At 55.9% G+C, this 17,957-nt stretch overlaps 1 protein-coding gene across 1 annotated transcript; it reads left to right on the forward strand.

Annotated features, from left to right (window-relative positions):
• Positions 1-1,590: 1,590 nt before the first annotated feature.
• LOC102885180 (transmembrane protease serine 6) lies at positions 1,591-17,657 on the forward strand (the record flags this gene model as incomplete). Its single annotated transcript, XM_006913512.1, has 9 exons — positions 1,591-1,801; positions 6,342-6,475; positions 7,695-7,762; positions 8,294-8,478; positions 8,724-8,765; positions 12,440-12,644; positions 15,584-15,720; positions 17,051-17,163; positions 17,513-17,657. Coding segments are annotated over exons 1-9 (1,225 nt in total), but the record flags the coding sequence as incomplete, so codon positions are not given.
• Between the last annotated feature and the right edge of the window lie 300 nt (positions 17,658-17,957).

Raw genomic sequence — 17,957 nt, forward strand, 5'->3', positions numbered from 1 at the left:
AATGTCCTATATTGTGGGGATGTTTACTCTCCTTGGCCCGGCCCCATAAAAGCCAGAGGGGCTGCCCACACATCTGGATGTCCTCTGGTTAGGGGCAGAAGAGAGTTCCATGCTCAGCCGAGAATCACCAGCCGTTTCTCCCTTCCTTGCATTGGATGAGGGCCACTCAAGATGGTCACTGTGGCTGGATGCCAGAGACCCTTGACTGGGAACAATGCCAAGACGGGTGGCAGGGAGTGAGGAAACAGGAGGAGGACCGGGGACCCTTGTACATAGCTGGGACGACTTCAAGCATCACTGAGGAGCCCTATTTTGAGAAAACCCACCATGTGAAAATCCAAGACACAGAGCAAAGGAACCTCCCCCATCCCCACCCATCTGGGGATGCATTTCAAAGCCGCAGTGGCATTTATGCCCTTGATAGGAGGAGACTAACTTCTCAGTGATCTGGAATCCTTGCTCTGCTGGTGGGTGGGTGGATGGAGGGCCTTCTCTGCCCCGTGGGAAAATCTGCCCGAGAAGCCATGTAATCATCAGAAGTTGGCTTGCGGGGGTCTGATGATAGAGCTGCAGACCCGGGGCGCTGAGAGGGGCGACAGTCATTACAAAATCATGAAACAGCTCATTTACAGGAAGCAGCCTGGAGTAGTGGAAGGAGCAGGGAGCCAGACACCCGGATGCAAGCCCTGCGTATCTGGGGAGGTGGCTTAGTCTCTCGGGGCTTCAGTTTTTCATCTGTAAAATGGGGCTGGTAGTGAGCACCAGATATTCCAACCACATTGGGAAATGAGGCTCAGAAAACCTTGGGCTGAGTTGTTGTTGCTAAGACACTCTGGGCCTTGGTTTTCTGATCTGTCTAATGAATGCAGAACCATGGAAGGTGGTTGGAAGGTACTAAACAGATAAGACATGTAAAGTGTCCACAAAGAGTGGGTCTGATGAAGAACACATAGGGATAATGGTCCCTACATCCTTGGGTGACCAGAGGATAAAATGAGGTGATACCTGTGAAATGTCTTACATAGACTCCAAATGAATGTGTGTTTTTGTCTCCTTCCTCTGCCCCTAGGAGGCTTTTGGGCAGGTGGGGAGAGGATGGCACTCGTTGAAGGGCAGTGCCCTGGCCCAGCACAGCGCTGGCTCAGGGCCAGCAGGGGGAGGGCTGAATGAGCTGACTGCATCAGGATTGCAGGAAGCTCTGTGACTGGGTACCGGGAGGAACGAAAAGCATCTCCCTAGTTAAGGGAAGCCGAGGGCAAGAGGAGCTGGTTTACGGAAATTTGTACCCCATGTGCTCCAGTTTCATCTGTGGGTACAGCCTTTGGGGAGTGGGGTTCAGCCACTGAAACGTTCTCCTGTCCTCTGATCACAGACAGGCTGGTGCAAGTGCAAAAGTAAGGGTCCCAGAGCCAGCCCAGTCCAGCTCTGCCGCTGGCCCTCCACGAGCTGGCTCAGCACCCACTTTGAATCAGTGCTTACTCCCTGGTGCCATGGTCCGTACTCCAAAGGGGCAGACTGTCTTCCTCCTATGCGCCGTTGGCGTCCAGCAAAGTCTCCCTTGCAAATGCCAGGCCATTTCCAACTCTGGTCTTTTTCTCTGCCAGGATGCCCATGGCCGAGGCCCCTCAGGCGTCTGGCGGGCAGGGTGATGGAGGCGATGGCGAGGAGGCAGAGCCGGAGGGGATGTTCAAGGCCCCCAAGAACTCCAGGAGAAAAATCCAGTACTACCTACGCCTGGCACCCCTGTGGCTGGCCCTGGTTGTGCTGGCTTCAGGGGGCTTCCTGCTCTGGTATTTCCTAGGTAAATGCATGGGCCCGCCTGGGAGAGGCACCTAGGAAGGACTTGGGGTGGTTGTGGGGGCCATAGCAAGACAGACCAGAATTCCAGGCTCGGCAATGCCTAGTAACTCACCATGCAACCGAGGGCAAGCACTTTCTCTCTCTGAGTCTCCCTTCCTATCCTGTGGGATGGGAGTGCCGCTGAACCTATGTTCCAGGTCCTGGGGCTCAGGTCAAGTGCAAGTTTCTTGCTTGGACTGAGTGCCCCCAGCTCCCAATAGCTGGAAAAGGAGTGCTCTCCCAGCACCCAGTGAACCAAAAAGCCAAAAGCATATGAACTTTGCTTCCTTTTGCCTGCAGCCCTCCAGGGTTGCCCCTAGGGGTTGGAGCCAGCTGACTCTGCAGGAGCAGGCCCAGTGGTGCTGGTGGCTCCTGGCACCAATTAGTGCTTCTGCTCACTTGAGTCCCATCTGAGAGCTAAGGTGGAGACCACAGCTCTGTCACCTCTGGGTCTTCGGGGCCCAGCATGAATGGGGATGAAGGGGAGGCAGGACACAGAACTCAGGCATCCGGGGCGAGGAGGGTGTCCATGCACACAGCTCGGGCACACGTGGAAGTCAACACACAGTGAAAAGGGGCCTGGAGTGTCCAGAGCAGGTGGCTCAGGGCCTCTCCCAGGTCCTGAATCTTGGCCTCCCTCTCTGGAATCATAGCTCTTCCTCAGTCCGCTGGAGCCCCAGAGGCAACTGGCCCATGTTCTTGGTCCCTTTGTTCTTTTCAGTCATTCATTCATGGATCCAATAAACACTCTCGAGCACCTACTATGTCTTTCTCTAAAATGGGTGGAGATTGTACCTCATTTCTTCAGCTCTGGGTGATAGGAAGTAAGCAAGATAGATGGTACCTGTGAAAAAGCTCCGTGTACACTGTAGAAGACTCACTCAATCATTCATTCATTCGATCAATCATTCATTTATTCATTACAGAGCTCCTCTTGCATTACAGAACTCTGTGCCAGATCCTGACGATAGTCCTGTCCCACGATAAAGCATGGCATGTGTCAAGACAGAGGAAGCTGAGGAGCTAGGGAGCCATAGCAGGAACAAATGATCAGAGACTTCTCATTAAGCACCCTTCAAAGTTGATAGTATTCCTAGCGGCTAAATCTCACGGTGGAATTTCAGGCCCATCGAAAGGGACGGGGACCCACTTTGGAGCAGCCATAGGGCGATCAGCCTAGCCCCAGCTCCAGAGTGGTTCAAGGTGGGGGTAGTCTGGAACCAGGCCCCTGGGAGATGTTTTTAGGAAGTCCATGTCTGATGGAGATCTGCCTGCCATGACTCAGAGTGGATGGTAATTCTGCTCAGAACCGAGCAGCGCCAGCGGGGAATGGAAGCTGTGTGCACTTCACCACTGGCAGGAAGCCAGCGCCCCAAATAGCACGGGGCTGCTGAGGCCTCCTTAGGCTGTAGGATAATTAGTCTTCAGGGTAAACCACAGAACATCAGACTAGAGGACCAGGAACTCACTTGGCCAATTGTCTTTCTTGGCAGATGAGTCTAATTTCTCCTGGTTATGCTCCAGGAGTAAATAGCCCCCCCAGGGTGTGCTCCATGGGGTTAAAGATCCAGGGAGTGAGTGCCCCCAAGCTTCACTTAGGGGAAGCCAACTCTGCATACCCCTCTCCCCCTGCCTCAAGGGATTAGAGCTGAAGAGATACTTTAGGAGATGTTTGAACCATTTCTCCTGCCCTGGCAGGCTGTGCTCCAGATGCTAAGCACTAGGCAAAGGGGTCTGGAACAGGAGATGAACAAGGGGCCTGTGACATTAGAGCAGGATAAGCCCAAAGCAAGCATTAGCCTGATGCTCAGCGGTGGAGAGGGCAGGGACCAGCTTCCCCAGGCAGATGGACCTTGGCCAAGGGGGTACATTCTTCTCGCGGGAGGGCCCTAAGGATGCTCGACTGTTTCTCCGGTCCTTTCCCTCTCCTGCTCTCCTGGGCGACGGTTTTACGCTTTCTTCTTGAACCTGCTGCGCCTCCACCCACTTTGCCACATGTTTCAATGAGAAAATGGAACTACTCAGACAAGAAGCCCCGTAGACACCAGCGCCACACCCTCCCAGCTGCACGCCCATGCTCCGCCCTCCCGCCCATCCTCAAGGTGAACCATTGCTGCCTCATCTAAAGCCAGCTCTCCCGGGCCCCACATGGTGGCTGGGCTCCCTCTCTCTTCCAGCCCCATCATCCATCAGGAGGGTTCTCATTGCTCCTCTATCCAGTCCCTCTGGTACCCCCCATTTCTCCGCTCCCCTCTGCAGCAAACTCCTTGAAAGGCTGTCTCTACATATTGCTGCCTCCACTTGTGCCCTCCCAGTCTCTCCGGTCCCCTGTCTAATCTGGATCTCACCCCTCCCCCAGCTCCAAGAGTGCTTGTCAAAGTCGCCAACCCTCACGTTCGATCCAGCAGCCAGTCCTCAGTCCTCTGTGCCTGTGACCCATTGGCGGCACTTGACCAGGCGTTGCACCCCCTCCTCCTTGAGACCTTTTCCTCACTTGACTTCCAGGCGCCCACACTTTCTTTCCCCCAGCTCAGGTGGCTTCTCTTCCACGTCTTTTGCTGATTTAAGGGCCCTCCTCCTCTCTCCTTCTGTCTGCTTCTTTCAAGGTCTCAGCCGGTGCCCTTGGCCTTGGCTTTAAATGCCCCTTATACTCTCACATCTCCCACTTTTGCATTTCCAGTCTGGGCCTCTCTCTTGAGCTCCATTCAGTCATGGGGCTTGCCACCACTGCCCTCCCCCCCCCGCCCCGCACACCCCAGGATGTTTAAAGGCCACCTCAGACCCCACTGGTTCAACATGCAACTCTCCATCATTCCTTCCAAACCTGAGCCCTCACAGCCCAGGGTGGCCATTTCATCTTTCTAGTGGCTCCCCCTTACTCCTCTCTTTTACACCCCAGCCGCAATTTACCAGCAGAGCTGGTCATCTCTGACTCCAAAATATAGCCTGCCTCCTCCCTCTTCTCAGCCTCTCCACCACGCAGCCTGGTCCAGGCTCCGTCACCTGTCATCTGGACCACTGTTGGAGTCTCCTGCAGGTTTCCCTGCTTCTGCCCTTGCCTCCTTAGAGCCTGTCCTCAACACAGTAGCAAATCGAATCATCTCGCTTCTCTACTTAAAACCGCCTACAGCTCTCATCTCCCTCAGAGTAAAACCAAAGTCCTCCCAGGGCTTGCGAGTTCCTCCATGATGTCCTCCCCCCGCTCATCTCCTCTTGCTTCCCCCTCACTCACTCGCTCATCGCTGTTCCTCAAACACACCAGACAAGCTCCTGCCCCAGGGCCTTTTCACTCAGGGCTGGTCTCACTGCCCGGATGGCTTTTTCTACAGATTAAGGTCCACCTGGCTGATGCCATCACCTTCTTCTCTGGCCTCCAAGTTGCGGCCCCGAGTTTCCACAGCACTTACACCTCTAACATGTTGTATAGAATACGTGTTATTTATTGTCTGTCTTCCTTTCTAGACTGTAAGCATTTAAGGTCAAAGTTTTGTTTGTATTATTGTTTTTACTCTTCATTTTCCATCGTTATACTGGTATATTTCCAAGTGCTCTAGGCCAGTCCCTACGCCTAGTAAGTTCTCAATAAATACTTATTGAAAGAATAAATAAAAGAACAAATAAGGGTATACATCTAGGGCTATGGCTCCGTTCTCTTCACATCAGCCAAAACGGTCTTTGCGAAACGGAAATCTGATGACGTCATCCCTGGTTTTAAACCTGTCATGGTTTCTCTTGCTCGTCGGGTAAAAACCCAAATCCTGCCCTGCTGATGTCCTAGCCCCACGCTGCCCCTCTTCCTATCCGATGGCTCCTGCCAAACAGATTTTCAGCCTGGTCCTTACCGTGATCTCTCTGCCTTTGTACATGCCATTCCTTCTGCCCTAAAGGCATTTTCCTCCTTCCCCTTTCCCACCCACTTTATTCTCCAGTTCTCTTATCTCAGCTGGAGGGTCATCCTGGCCCAGGCCCCGTTCCTTGGCCATGTCCTCTCAATGACACTTGGTGCCTGTCCTTGAAGGCCTCCTCGTAGATGGATCCTGCATGTTGCGTGATTCCTGGACTAAGGCCTGTCTTGCCCACTGCTGTCAGCTCCTCATGGAGAGGCACATCTATATTGGTTTACTAGTGAACTCAACATAGTAGGTGCAACATGGACGACCTGATGAGTGGAAGGATGCATCGAGGTGCTAACCCATGAACTTGACCTTCTGGGCCGTGTGCGTTTCCTGGCCTTCGTATCATCCATGTCCTGGACTGATTACTATGTCAGCTTCTGATGGGAGCCTCTGGAACACTACCCATCTATGGACCTCTCTTCTCCCTTGTACCTTGGCGCCGGTTTGTCACTAAAAATCTTTGGATGACAGTGATGACGATGATGTCTTGGGGGCTCAGAATGCTGGAGGCCAAGCTGAGGATTTGGACAGAGGAGACTGCCGGGGGAAGACAGGAGCCTTCCTTGTCTGCTCCCTCGGTTAACCTGCTTGTTTCTTCCTGGGCAGGGTTCAAGGCGGAGGTGACTGTCAGCCAGGTGTACTCGGGCAGCCTCCGTGTGCTCAATCGCCACTTCTCCCAGGACCTTGCCCACCGGGAGTCCAGTGCCTTCCGCAGTGAAACTGCCAAAGCCCAGAATATGGTAGGGAAGGACTTCCGGGGTGAGAGGGAAGGTGCGTGGCGGCAAGAAGGGGTGGGGGGTGGGGGGCAGCGATCGCGTCAAGCCTGTTGGTCGGTCCATCCAGAGAACTCGCTGGGAGCAGAGGCCTGTTTTGGAACAATGGAAGGGGACATGGCACAGGGTGGTGGGAGAGTTAACGGTCTCGCATCAAATGTATTTAGATTAAATCTTGATCGTGCCACTTAGGAGGAGCGTGACCTTGGGGAAGTTAGGGCAGTGCAAGGATGCTGTCGGGGCCACCGCATCCCCTCTCCTCCAGGGCTCACTGCTCTGGGAATGGCCTCCCACTGCCCGCACCTCTACTCCCAGGCTGTGGGACTGCGCATGCCCAGCGCGGCAGGCCGGAAGTGCCGAGGCGTGGTCCCCAGGACCGACCCTCAGCCAAGAGAAACTGAATGGGTGGAGAAATACCCTAGCTCTCCTGGCCCCTGGTGGAGGGCAGTTCTGCGGATGACCCTACCATCTCCCAGAGCTCCCCGCGGGACCGCGCCTCAGTGGCCCACAGCTGTACCCCGCTCCTTCACAGCTGTGTCGGCTGTCCCCCGCCCCCACTAGTGTTCCCCGGAATCACTTCCACATTAAGCCACCTGCCTCACATCCTTGACTCAGGACCTGCTTCTGGGGGACCAACCCAAGGCTGTCTTTCCTCCTCTGTAAAGTGGAGTGATAATAACAGCGCCTGTTCACAGGGCTGTTGTGGGGTTGAATTGAGAGAATGTGGGCATCGTCTTCATGCTGCCCCGAGGGCCTGATGAACACACAACCCTGCTGTTCCATCCTGCCGTCAGCACTGTGCTTGAACAGGGGCAGAAACCAGCCAGCTGAGCTCCCGTGGCTGGTGGCTGGAGGTGTGGAGGGGACTCAGGAGCTGAGTGGGGCTTCTCAGAGTTGAGGAGTGCCTTTCGATGAGGGGGACAGAGGCCATTGCTGGTCTAATGGAGGCTAGAGCTGGTGGCGGTGATGGGGAGACAGTGCCTGGATGTAGGGGGAGGGGAACGTGGAATGGGTATGAGGTTTGTGTCCTGGTGTGGCCACCGCCCGTCGTGTGACCATTGGCAAGACTCGCTACCTTGTAGGCAGCTCTGTCAAGCAGGGCTGCCTGGCTGGGCAAAGGGCAACTCAAGGTGGGAGGGGTTTCCGCAGACAGTTACCAGGGGCCTGTCGTTTCCCCTCCTTTTAGCTCAAGGCCCTCATCGTCAGCACCCGCCTGGGCATTTACTTTAACTCCAGCTCCGTCTACTCCTTCGGGTGAGTCACCTGGCCCCGTGACCCACTCCCCAGAACCTCCGACTCAGAGAAGGGGAGGGGACACTCTCGGCTTCTGATGCTTTGTTTTGGGTTTTTAAAAATGAGGAAACTGAGGCATGGAGAGGCAACTCGCTTCCTGTGTGTGACCTCCCTTCACTGTGCTTGGTTTCCTCACCTGTGGAGTGGGCACAGAGGTGTGGGAGGGCTTCCCCAGACAATAGCTGTGACGTGCTTATCAAGGGCCTGGCACAATGCAGGTGTTAGTGAGGGGTGGCCCAGCTGTCCCACTAACTTCTGGTTCTGCCGCTTTGGACATGTAACCTAATGTCTTGTGCCTCGGTTTCCTCACCTGTAAAATGAGAACACTCGCGTCCGGAGAGGCTTCCCATGAAGGTGGAGGGCAATGCCTGGGATGTAGTAAGCGCTCAACATGCATAAGCCACAGTTGGCGTCTTCCCCACAGGAGCAGGAGTCTGGGCAGGGGAGACGGCAGGCCCCGGCCTCAGCCCCTCTCACTTCTGCCTGCCTTAGGGAGGGACCTCTTACCTGCTTCTTCTGGTTCATCCTCCAAATCCCCGAGCACCGCCGGCCGATGCTCAGCCCTGAGGTGGTGCAGGCACTGCTGGTGGAGGAGCTGCTGTCCACGGCCAACGCCTCGGCCCTTGCTCCCTACAGGGCCGAGTATGAGCCGGACCCCGAGGGACTGGTGATCTTGGGTCAGTACTGGGGAGGGGGAACATGGGACTGTCTGGTGAGGCCTGGGAGGGCTGCCCACAACGACCGGCATGCTCTCAGAATGAAGCCCCAGGGACCTAGGAGCCAGGACTGGGGTCGGGGGCAGGGGGAAGGTCAGCATTCGGGGTAAATCTCAGACAGGCTGGCTCTGATGGTCTCTTCTGGTTTTATTTCCATTCGATTTATTTATTTATGTTTTTGGTATTTGTTCATTTCCTTTTAACAGAAGCCAGCGTGAAAGACGTAGTTGCACTGAATTCCACGCTGGGTACGCTACTTTTGTTTTTTTCCTCTCCACTTTTGAGTTGGTGGTTTTCTTGGCTTGGTGGAGTGTCAGGGGGGTCACGTGGCTACCATGGTGGGTGCAGGGAGCACTGGCCTGGAGTCACCCAGGGCATACCACGGTGGACACCGCGATGGGTCCCAAGCGAGGCTTGGAACCTGTGGGGGGAGGGGAGCAGGTGTCGTGAACACGCGTGTGTGTGTCTTGTTCACGAGTGTGTATGTGTTGCCTGCGTGAGAGTGCGCCTCTACGTTTCTATTCCTGAATTCAATTTGCCACAAGCCACTGTTTGCACTGGTGGTTGAAAATAACCTTTCCAATTCGAGGTATGTCAGTTACTTTGGGTTTAAGACTTGGTCTTTTGGAGATATTTCTGTCACATTCAAGGATGCTCCCTCCACCTTTTCCTTCCCTTTCTCGGCCAGCCAGGCTTCCCTGCCCTCTGACCCCCACCCACCCCTGCGCCATAATTGCTAGTCACCTTACTTTTTTCCAAGAGGCTCCACTGAGCCCTGGGAAGCAAAGCACCAGCAGGGCCACCACGCTGCACGACACCAGGGGCGCTCTCCACGCAGTCACCTGTGTATCCGGCAACCCTTGGTCTTGTGCAGTGCACCACCTGTACTACTGTATCTTGTGTTCCTGAGCACAAGCCCCCAAATTCTCAGATTCTTCCTATACTACCTAGAGTTTCTACCCAGAGCTGAGGCTGGACCACGGACCTCCGCCCCTCTCAGTGTGAGAGGCAGAGTTTAAATCCTGGTTTGACCTTCGCTGACCTTCCTCTCATCCCATTTGGCTGGTCAAATGCTTACTTCCTTGGTGGGCGAAGGTGATGGGGTCAATGTACATTTTTCAAAGAGTTAAAATCATGCTTCTCATGCACAGATATAGCGAGCACATCAGAGATTTATTTAACTCTTTAATGAGGGATCCAGTAGGATAGTAAGCTGGTCCAAAGGAGAACACAAGACACTGATCGATCGATCTATCTATCTATCTATCTATCTATCTATCTATCTATCTATCTGTCTATCTAGTCTATCTATCATCTTACACTGCATCGGTGCACACGTTGCCTTGACCCTCGGTCTGAGACAGGCCTTTCTGTTACCTTTGTCCGTGCCAGGTGTCTGCGTGTCCTCAAGTTTCTGGCAGTTGCTCTGTAATTACCTTTATTTGGTTCCATGAATGTCTGGAGCCCCTGCCTCTGGGAGCACCGTGTCTAATGGGGGGGATGACAATTCAAATCAATTCTTTAGATGGGTTTTTTGAGCACTTCCTCCATGCCGGGCCCCGCGCTTGCGCTGGGGACACCAAATGACCACATCTTCACCCCTGCCCTCAGAGGAGCTCTGAGCCTCATGAGGGAGACAGACTCATAAACAGAAACTCACAACCCCAAGCGCCAGTGCTAGAATTGAGGCCCCAGAGGCAGTGAAGAGAGAGAGGACCGCTCTGCCCTGGGGACAGGCTGCAATCCAAAGCAAAGGAAGGAATGTGCCTCTAGCAGGAAGAAGGAGTTGCTGCTGACTGGGGCTCCTAGAAGCCTTCGTGGAGGAGGGGGCTGCAGACTCAGACATGGGCGGGGCAGAAGTAGGACTCTGTCGGGTTGAGAAGGGGAGAGGGCACAGGGCAGGGCATGAGCAAAGGCCGGGTGAACAGAACGCATAGGCAGATGTATTTGCTTTTTCCCAGTGACCAAAGGTACCAGGCTGCCCAAAGGTGTTTCTGATTATCAACAGAGACCAGCACATACCTATCCATTTAATTAGCCAAAGAAAAAAAGTAATTATTAAAGTAGCAAAGCAAAGCCTTCATGAGGTGGGGGGCGGGGTGTTGGAAGAGAGCCTTTCCCCAGATGCTGGCCATGGCAGATATCACGGGCCCTGTCCCTTCCTTTTGTAGATGTCAGAGGTCTCTGAGGGAGGTCAGCTCCCTCCTGGGGTCAGGATGACCAGGGGTCAGGGAGGGAGTTGAGCAACAGGCGGCAGTATCAGAGCAAAGCGTGATCACTGCCATTCCTTCTTGGTCCTCAGAAGTACCCGGAGAATGAGGTGGGACAGAGGTTATTATGATTGCGTCCATTCACAGAACGCAGAATGGCTCAGTGACTGGCCCAGCGTCACACAGCTGCTGACAAGTGGTGCTGGGGCTATGAAGCAGAGTATGGAGTCCCCGCACACCAGACTGCCTCCCACATCTGGGCCTCACACTCACATCCCCTCTGCTTCCTGGCAGAACATCCAACCTCCCTACTTCACTGGCTTATGGCGAGGTCTAAAGGAGCTATTTATGCTCCACGGGAGAGATTTGCTTGTTTACCGCTGATCTCTGGTGCCTAAATCAAGCACAGTAACTATGTTGCATGAATGAATGAGCGAGTGAATGAATGATGGTGGTGGTACCGCTGTGCAAATTCTAGCCCTGCACATGAAGCTCATGGATTACATGTCAGAGAAAAGGCACAGCCACCGGGGCGTGGGTGTGGGTGTGGAAGGGTAGGCCTGTGCGCTGGAGGAGGTGTGAAGTGAGGGCAGCCAAAGCGATTGGCTACATCTTAGCCTCAAGTGGGAGCAGCTGAAGGGTGACAAGTCACAGAACTTTCACTCGAGTTTCGCCTTCTCCCTTTACTCCACCTAAGGAAGAGCAGCCACAGCATCTACTGCGTGCAAGGCGCTGTGCAGAGTGCTCACACATGCACCATCCCTAAGCTTTGTGACAGCCCCGCGAGGGCAGCGTCACTGTCTCTATGCTGCAGAGGAGAAAACCAAGTCCCAGAAAAGATTAGGTGGAGGTCAGGTGAAGCCAGGTCCGTCCGTCCCAGGTCTGTAAAACGGGGTGCACCGCCTGTGTGCAGCTCGGTTCCAGCCCGTCTCGAGCACTTGCTAAGTGCCATTGGTTTCATGCTCCTGGTTCCATTATCATTAGCTAGAGCTCACTTCTACCTAGGGCTGTCCCCAGCCCCACTGGAACACACTCCCTTCTCTCCACATGAAATGAACCCCTCACCCTGTTCCCTGTATGGCGCAGCTGCCTCGCTGGGCCTCAGTCTCCCAAAGTCGCTCCCAGCAGCCAGAGGAATTCGTGACCCAAGGTGGCCCCAGCCCCAGCCCTGCCTAACCTTGCGTGGTTCCCATGGCTGCAGGAGAAAGCAGTTCCTCTCCCAGGCGAGATCCGGGCCCTGCCTCCCGGCTCCAGGATGCCCTCCTGCCTCCAAGTTCCCGGCTGGCCTTGGCCTTCAGCAATATGCTCACATTGTGACCTTTCCCCACAAAGCCTTTCTCGCCCCACCGGCCAGGCTTGCAGCCCTCACCTCCTGAGCTATTACCGCAGGGCTTTGCGTCTGCTTGTGCTGTTCTCAGCTCTCCCAGGCAGTGACTGGACTTTTCTCCGTGGCACTCACCTGGCAAGGAGAACTCAGTGAGTGCTGAGTGAACGAATGGATGAAACGGGGAACGGATGCGTGCAAGAGGAGACTGAGATGGAAAGCACAGGGACACAGAAAGACTGGGTGTAGCTCTTCGGGGCTGACTGACCCCCGTCCAGCTGCTCTCCCCGCCCGACTCCGCCCCGTGAGGACCTGACAGGGCTGGCTCCCCCATGTCTCTCCTCCCGGCTGATAGAGGTCAGGGCGCCTGTCCCTTTCCCCCCTCCAGGCTGCTACCGCTACAGCTACGTGGGCCAGGGCCAGGTCCTCCAGCTGAAGGGGCCTGACTACCTGGCCTCCAGCTGCCTGTGGCACCTGCAGGGCCCCAAGGACCTCATGCTCAAACTCCGGCTCGAGTGGACGCTGGCCGACTGCCGGGACCGGCTGGCCATGTACGACGCGGCTGGGCCCCTGGAGAGGAGGCTCATCACCTCGTGAGTCCCTGGGAAGGTTGGGGGTGGAGGGGAGGGTTTGGGGAAGGGAGTGGTGCTGTAGGGTGAAAGGTCACGCTCAGCATTCTGAGATCAGGGGCCCTGTGACCTCTGGCCCTGTGACCTCTGGCCCAAACGCCTCTTCCCAGTGAGGCTGGCCCAGGGGGAGAGGGGGAGGGGAAGCTGGAAATGGCTGTGGACTGTGGGCAGTCCCCTTTTCTTCCCCCAGCCTCAGTTTCCCCATTTGTAACAAAACGATTGTACTAGATGACTGCTAAGTTCAGCTCTGGGAGGTGACATGGCTTGTTTGAAGAATGCCTCGGCATCTGGCAGCCCCGACTTCCAAACCCCATTCTGCTGCTTCCTAGCTTTGTGCCCTCAGGCAAGGTGCTCTGCCTCCCTGAGTGTCAGTTTCCTCACCTGTAAAATGGGTACATAAGCACGCTTACCTTGCAGGGTTATTGTGAGGATTCAAACCAGCCCTTCTGTGCCAAGATCTTCACACAGCAATGTTCTCCATTGTTACTATCATTGTATGTGGCCCACCTGGGGCTGGGTCACAAAGGGTATTGGGTGCCAGGACCGATGTCAAATTCAGGACTTGGGAAGTGGGAACCTAACTGAATGTTCTCGAGCAGAGGAGTAGGGCTTTGGGACACAGGGTATGATGCGGGCTGCAGAAGTGACCAGGTCAGGGCAGGTGGGGGATGGGAGACCATAAAAGGGCTGGAAACGGTCTTGGTCTCCAGGTGCCTTGTCACCTCCCCACAGGGTGGGGAATGGGTGTTGGGCCTGCCAGGCTCTGCAGGAGGCGGGGGAGACACTGGGGACACCAGGCTGCTGTCTTCTCTGCTGTGCTTGGGCGGGGCCAGCTTCCAGGCAAGGCGTGGGGGTAGGACCTTTTCATTCAGATCAAGAGCGGTCCTTGAGGGTGAGCTGGGTGAAGCTTCTCCCCAGCCCCCTCCCCCAGGGCCTGTCTGGAACTCCAGGCACTGAGGTGCACACTCATTTGCACCCGCCCCAGCTGCCCTGTCATGTGGTGACCTCAATCTGGGTGTGCGTGGGCTGGGTTCCTGGAGGGCTCTGGAAAGCTCAGAGAAGCCAGACACTATCTGATCACCAAGCCCAGGAAGGGTGGGGACACTTACGGGGTTCCCCTAGGGCTTCTCTGAGTTCCCCTGCATCCCACAGCCTGATGTTGTTGGGGTCTGGTTGCTGGGTTCAGCTCTGTCCCTACTTACTGTGACACTGGGCAGGAGGCTCACTCCACCTCGGACCCCAGGAGGTCTAAAACGACAGACAGGATTGCCCGGGGTAAGGGGGAGGGAGGTCTTCAGATTTGCACCCTGGAGCTTGAGAGGGAACTTTAGGGGTGATGGGAAGACAGAGTAGACCCTTCACCCACCTCTAAACTCGTGGCTTGTTTCCACATGTTTCACTGGACTAGAGACGTTTTACTTACAACAAGGCTCTGCTGCTAAGTAAATAAAATAAAATAAAAGAAACCCCCAACAGTAAAAGCTGCATTAAATATGACCTCCAGGTCCCTCTTAACACTACTGTCTCCACCTGCAGAGGGACTGGGCAGATGAGGCAGAGGAAGGCATGGTGTGTGGGAGGGTAGGGGGCACTCAGCAGTGAGAACAAACCAGTGTAGTCAAAGCCGGCGGGACAAGGAGCTGGGAAAGCAGCCAGAGGCCAGAGACCAGGAAACGCCTCTTCCCAGGACCCTTCGGGCCCCAGGACCTACCCTGGCATTGCTCACTCCCCTCTGGTTTTTGAGAGGCTGTGTTTGATCCTAAGCATGCACTTGCCGAGATGCCTGCAGTGTTCCCATCCGCGCCCGCTCCCTTCAGTCAAGTTCATGGCTGATGCATCGTAGGCAGGCAGTACCTTGCTGCTGGATGGTTGCACGCTCGCTCTGGAAGGCAGCTTCCAGGGTTATTAGCTTCCTGAGAATTGGTCTACCGGTTAGCAAGGAATCAGAGGATTCTTTCGGAGACAAGGGGTTATTTGATGGAGGTTGGCGAGAGGCAAGGGGAAATCCAGGAGCACCTCCACCTGAGATGGGCCCACCAGGAGGCACCTTTTGGGAGGGGCAGTGTCCACTGTACCTCTATCTCTGCAGTGGGGCCTTGGCACGGTCCCCAGCCTCAGTTTCCTGACCTAGAAACTAAGCAGTAGCCTTTGACAATCTTCTAGGAGTTTTTGCAGGGCTGACGTTCCTCGAAGAGTCTAGAAATCCAAAACACCATTATTTATTCTGTGCACCCCAGGCACCGAGCTCTGGGTGGAATCCTGGGGTGTCCCAGGGATCACCAGACCACACTCCCACCTTCTGTTTGTCCCAGCTCAGAACAAGTCCAGGAGTCAGGGAGTGGCCGGCCAGAGGGTGTGGTCCCCACAGGTGTCAGCCTGGTCAGACCTCGAAGGGTCTAGAAATCCAAAACACCATTATTTATTCTGTGCACCCCAGGCACCGAGCTCTGGGTGGAATCCTGGGGTGTCCCAGGGATCACCAGACCACACTCCCACCTTCTGTTTGTCCCAGCTCAGAACAAGTCCAGGAGTCAGGGAGTGGCCGGCCAGAGGGTGTGGTCCCCACAGGTGTCAGCCTGGTCTCCCTGTGGGCACAGGCTGGGCACTCAGAGGTCATGGGAATTCTGAGGGAGCAGAGGAGGTTCTGTGGGACTGAGGTCAGCTGGCATCATCACACTGTGAGCTCTAGAAGTCTGGGCAACCCCCTGGCCTCTCTCACCTCAGACGCCAGTTTGCCCCTGACAGGGCTGCCAGTCAGTCGCCTGGGCCAGAGAGGGTCAGGAACTTGTCTGTGAACACACAGCAGGCGGATCGCGTACTTGGGTGTACAGATTCCCAGCCCAGCCTCCTCCCCTCCCAGAGGCCCTTCCTGGGCGCCAGCCCGCCTTTCTCTGTCTCCCCAGAGTCTATGGCTGCAGCCGCCAGGAGCCTGTGGTGGAGGTCCTGGCGTCAGGCGCCGTCATGGCCGTGGTCTGGAAGAAGGGCCTGCACAGCTACTACGACCCCTTCACGCTCTCCGTGCAGGCGGTGGCCTTTCAGGGTGAGGGGGTCGGGGGTCTCCGGGGGAGGGGAGGAGTGCAGTGACAGAAACTGAGGGTGCTCCCCCGGGCATGCCTTCGCCTTCTTGGCTCTAGTTGGGGTGGGACGAGGGGAGAGGGAAGGTTCTAGAAGCGCCTTGGCTCTCCGCACCCCCTTCCCCCTCCACAGCACACACTCTGTTCCTCTGTTCTCAATTTATTTTCCCCATCTCTTCCTCTCTCCTACCTCCCCAGCTCTCTTCTCCTTTGCTCATCTGTCCCAGCTGCCACTCCTGTGTCCCCCGCATTCTCTCTCCTGCCTTCTTCCCATTCGCCTTCCTGCGTTCCTGTCCTCCCTCCTCTCTCAGTCTCTCCTCATCCCGGCTCGGTGTTTCCTCTCCTCGGCCCCTCCACGCTTCCCTCTGCACCCCCCGAGGGTGAGGTCTATGGTCAGCAGGCCTGAGAACTTGAGATTCACCCCGAAGCAATCGTCTTACACTGAAGGCGAACCCGCATATCTCCTTGGAGCTGGGCAGGGGCTCGGGGAGGCTGAGTATTCAGCATTTCGTGGGAAGGGCTCTCCAAAGGCCGCCCACTGACCCTTCCCCGACCGGAGACCACACGCAGCTGCTGCTTCTCCCCCGCTGCTCCGGCTCTGTCCCTTTCCACTCGGTCTCCTCTCCTCTCCTGGTGTCAACCCCTGAGATCTGGCAGTGGCCCAGGTACACAGAGGACCCTGCTGGAGAGCTGGCTGCCCTCGGTGGGGTCCTGGGGCTAAGGAGGTGCCAGCGCTGGCGCAGTTCTCACGGGAGTCTCTGACACAGCTCTAGGGAGAAGGGAACAAGGTCTTTAGGGTTACTCCGTGGAGAGGTGGCCGGACAGCTGGGGACACTCCAGCTCCTCATCATTCGCCCTCTCACTATATGACTTCAGTTAAGTCACTCCTCTTCTCTGAACCTCATCTTTGAAAAGGGGACCGATTCTCCTTCCCCCAAGCCCCACGACTGAGGCTCTCCCAGCACTGAGCAGACTCAATGAAGAGTCCAGTGCTGCACAGCGAATGTCAATAACTAACATTTATCGAGCACCTACTATATATCAGGATTTTTGAGTGTTTTATGTCTGTTTAATTTACTCAACTACCCTATGAGGTGTGTACTATTATTTGTCCCCATTTTACAGATGAGATATCTGATGCCCAAGGTCACACAGTCACACTCAACCACTAAACTTTACTGTTTTGTAGCAGCATGGTGGGCGGGTTTACGGCTGCCCCCACCTGCTGAGAGAGGCGGTGGGGAGGGGGGGTGCGGGGCCAAGGGACCCTGTGTAATTCCTGTTCTCTGGGCCCAGCCTGCGAGGTGAACCTGACCTTGGAGGGCCAGCTGGAGCCGCAGGGCGTCCTGAGCACGCCATACTTCCCCAGCTACTACTCCCCCAGCACCCACTGCTCTTGGCATCTCACGGTGAGCTCCTCACCCTGCCCGCCCCCTGCGCTCTTCCCAGAGCACCCTATGGACCTCCGGCACCCCCGGCTAGGAGGAGGGGCACTGTCCTGCCTCTTCTGAAGCACCCACAGGCTGAGCCTGGGTCCAGCTCCCTCTGGGGGTGTGGGGGTGGGGGGGACGGTGGGTGTGGCCAGGGTCTGGCTCTGTCGGCCGCATCAATGCCTATTTGTTGAGTGACTGACGAACTTCAGTGCCAGCCGGGGCTCTGTGTTGGCAGGCCTCCTTCTCCCTTTGTTGTCTTGGGAGGTAGGGTCACCAGACCAGCCACAGCCCACAGGCCACCTGGTGACCAGCTCCTCTGTCACAGGTGCCCTCCCTAGACTATGGCTTGGCCCTCTGGTTTGACGCCTATGCACTGCGGAGGCAGAAATACGACCTGCCATGCACCCAGGGCCAGTGGATGATCCAGAACCGGAGGTACCCACCCCTGGACCCCTTTCCTCTCCCCACAGGTACCGCCCCCTTGGGAATCCAAGTCCAGAAACTCAGAGGAGCCCCACAGAAGGGGGGCAGAGGCGGAGCTGCTCAGGCCTGTGGCCTCACCCCTTGACTCGGTCCTTATCTCACCCCCACCCTGGCCCCGGTCTCCCCTCCTGCCACCCAAGAGTCTCAGACACACACGTGTCATCAGACAGCTTGGATGTTGATCCTAGGTAGAGTGAAATGGTTTCATTTCCTTAGGTGCTGTCACCCACTGTCTAGTACCCTAATCTTTGAATGAAGTGGCGTGGGAGCCCCAGGGCTCAGCAGTG

Source organism: Pteropus alecto, unplaced genomic scaffold, assembly GCF_000325575.1.
Source record: "Pteropus alecto unplaced genomic scaffold, ASM32557v1 scaffold205, whole genome shotgun sequence".
NCBI classification, from domain to species: Eukaryota; Metazoa; Chordata; class Mammalia; order Chiroptera; family Pteropodidae; genus Pteropus; species Pteropus alecto.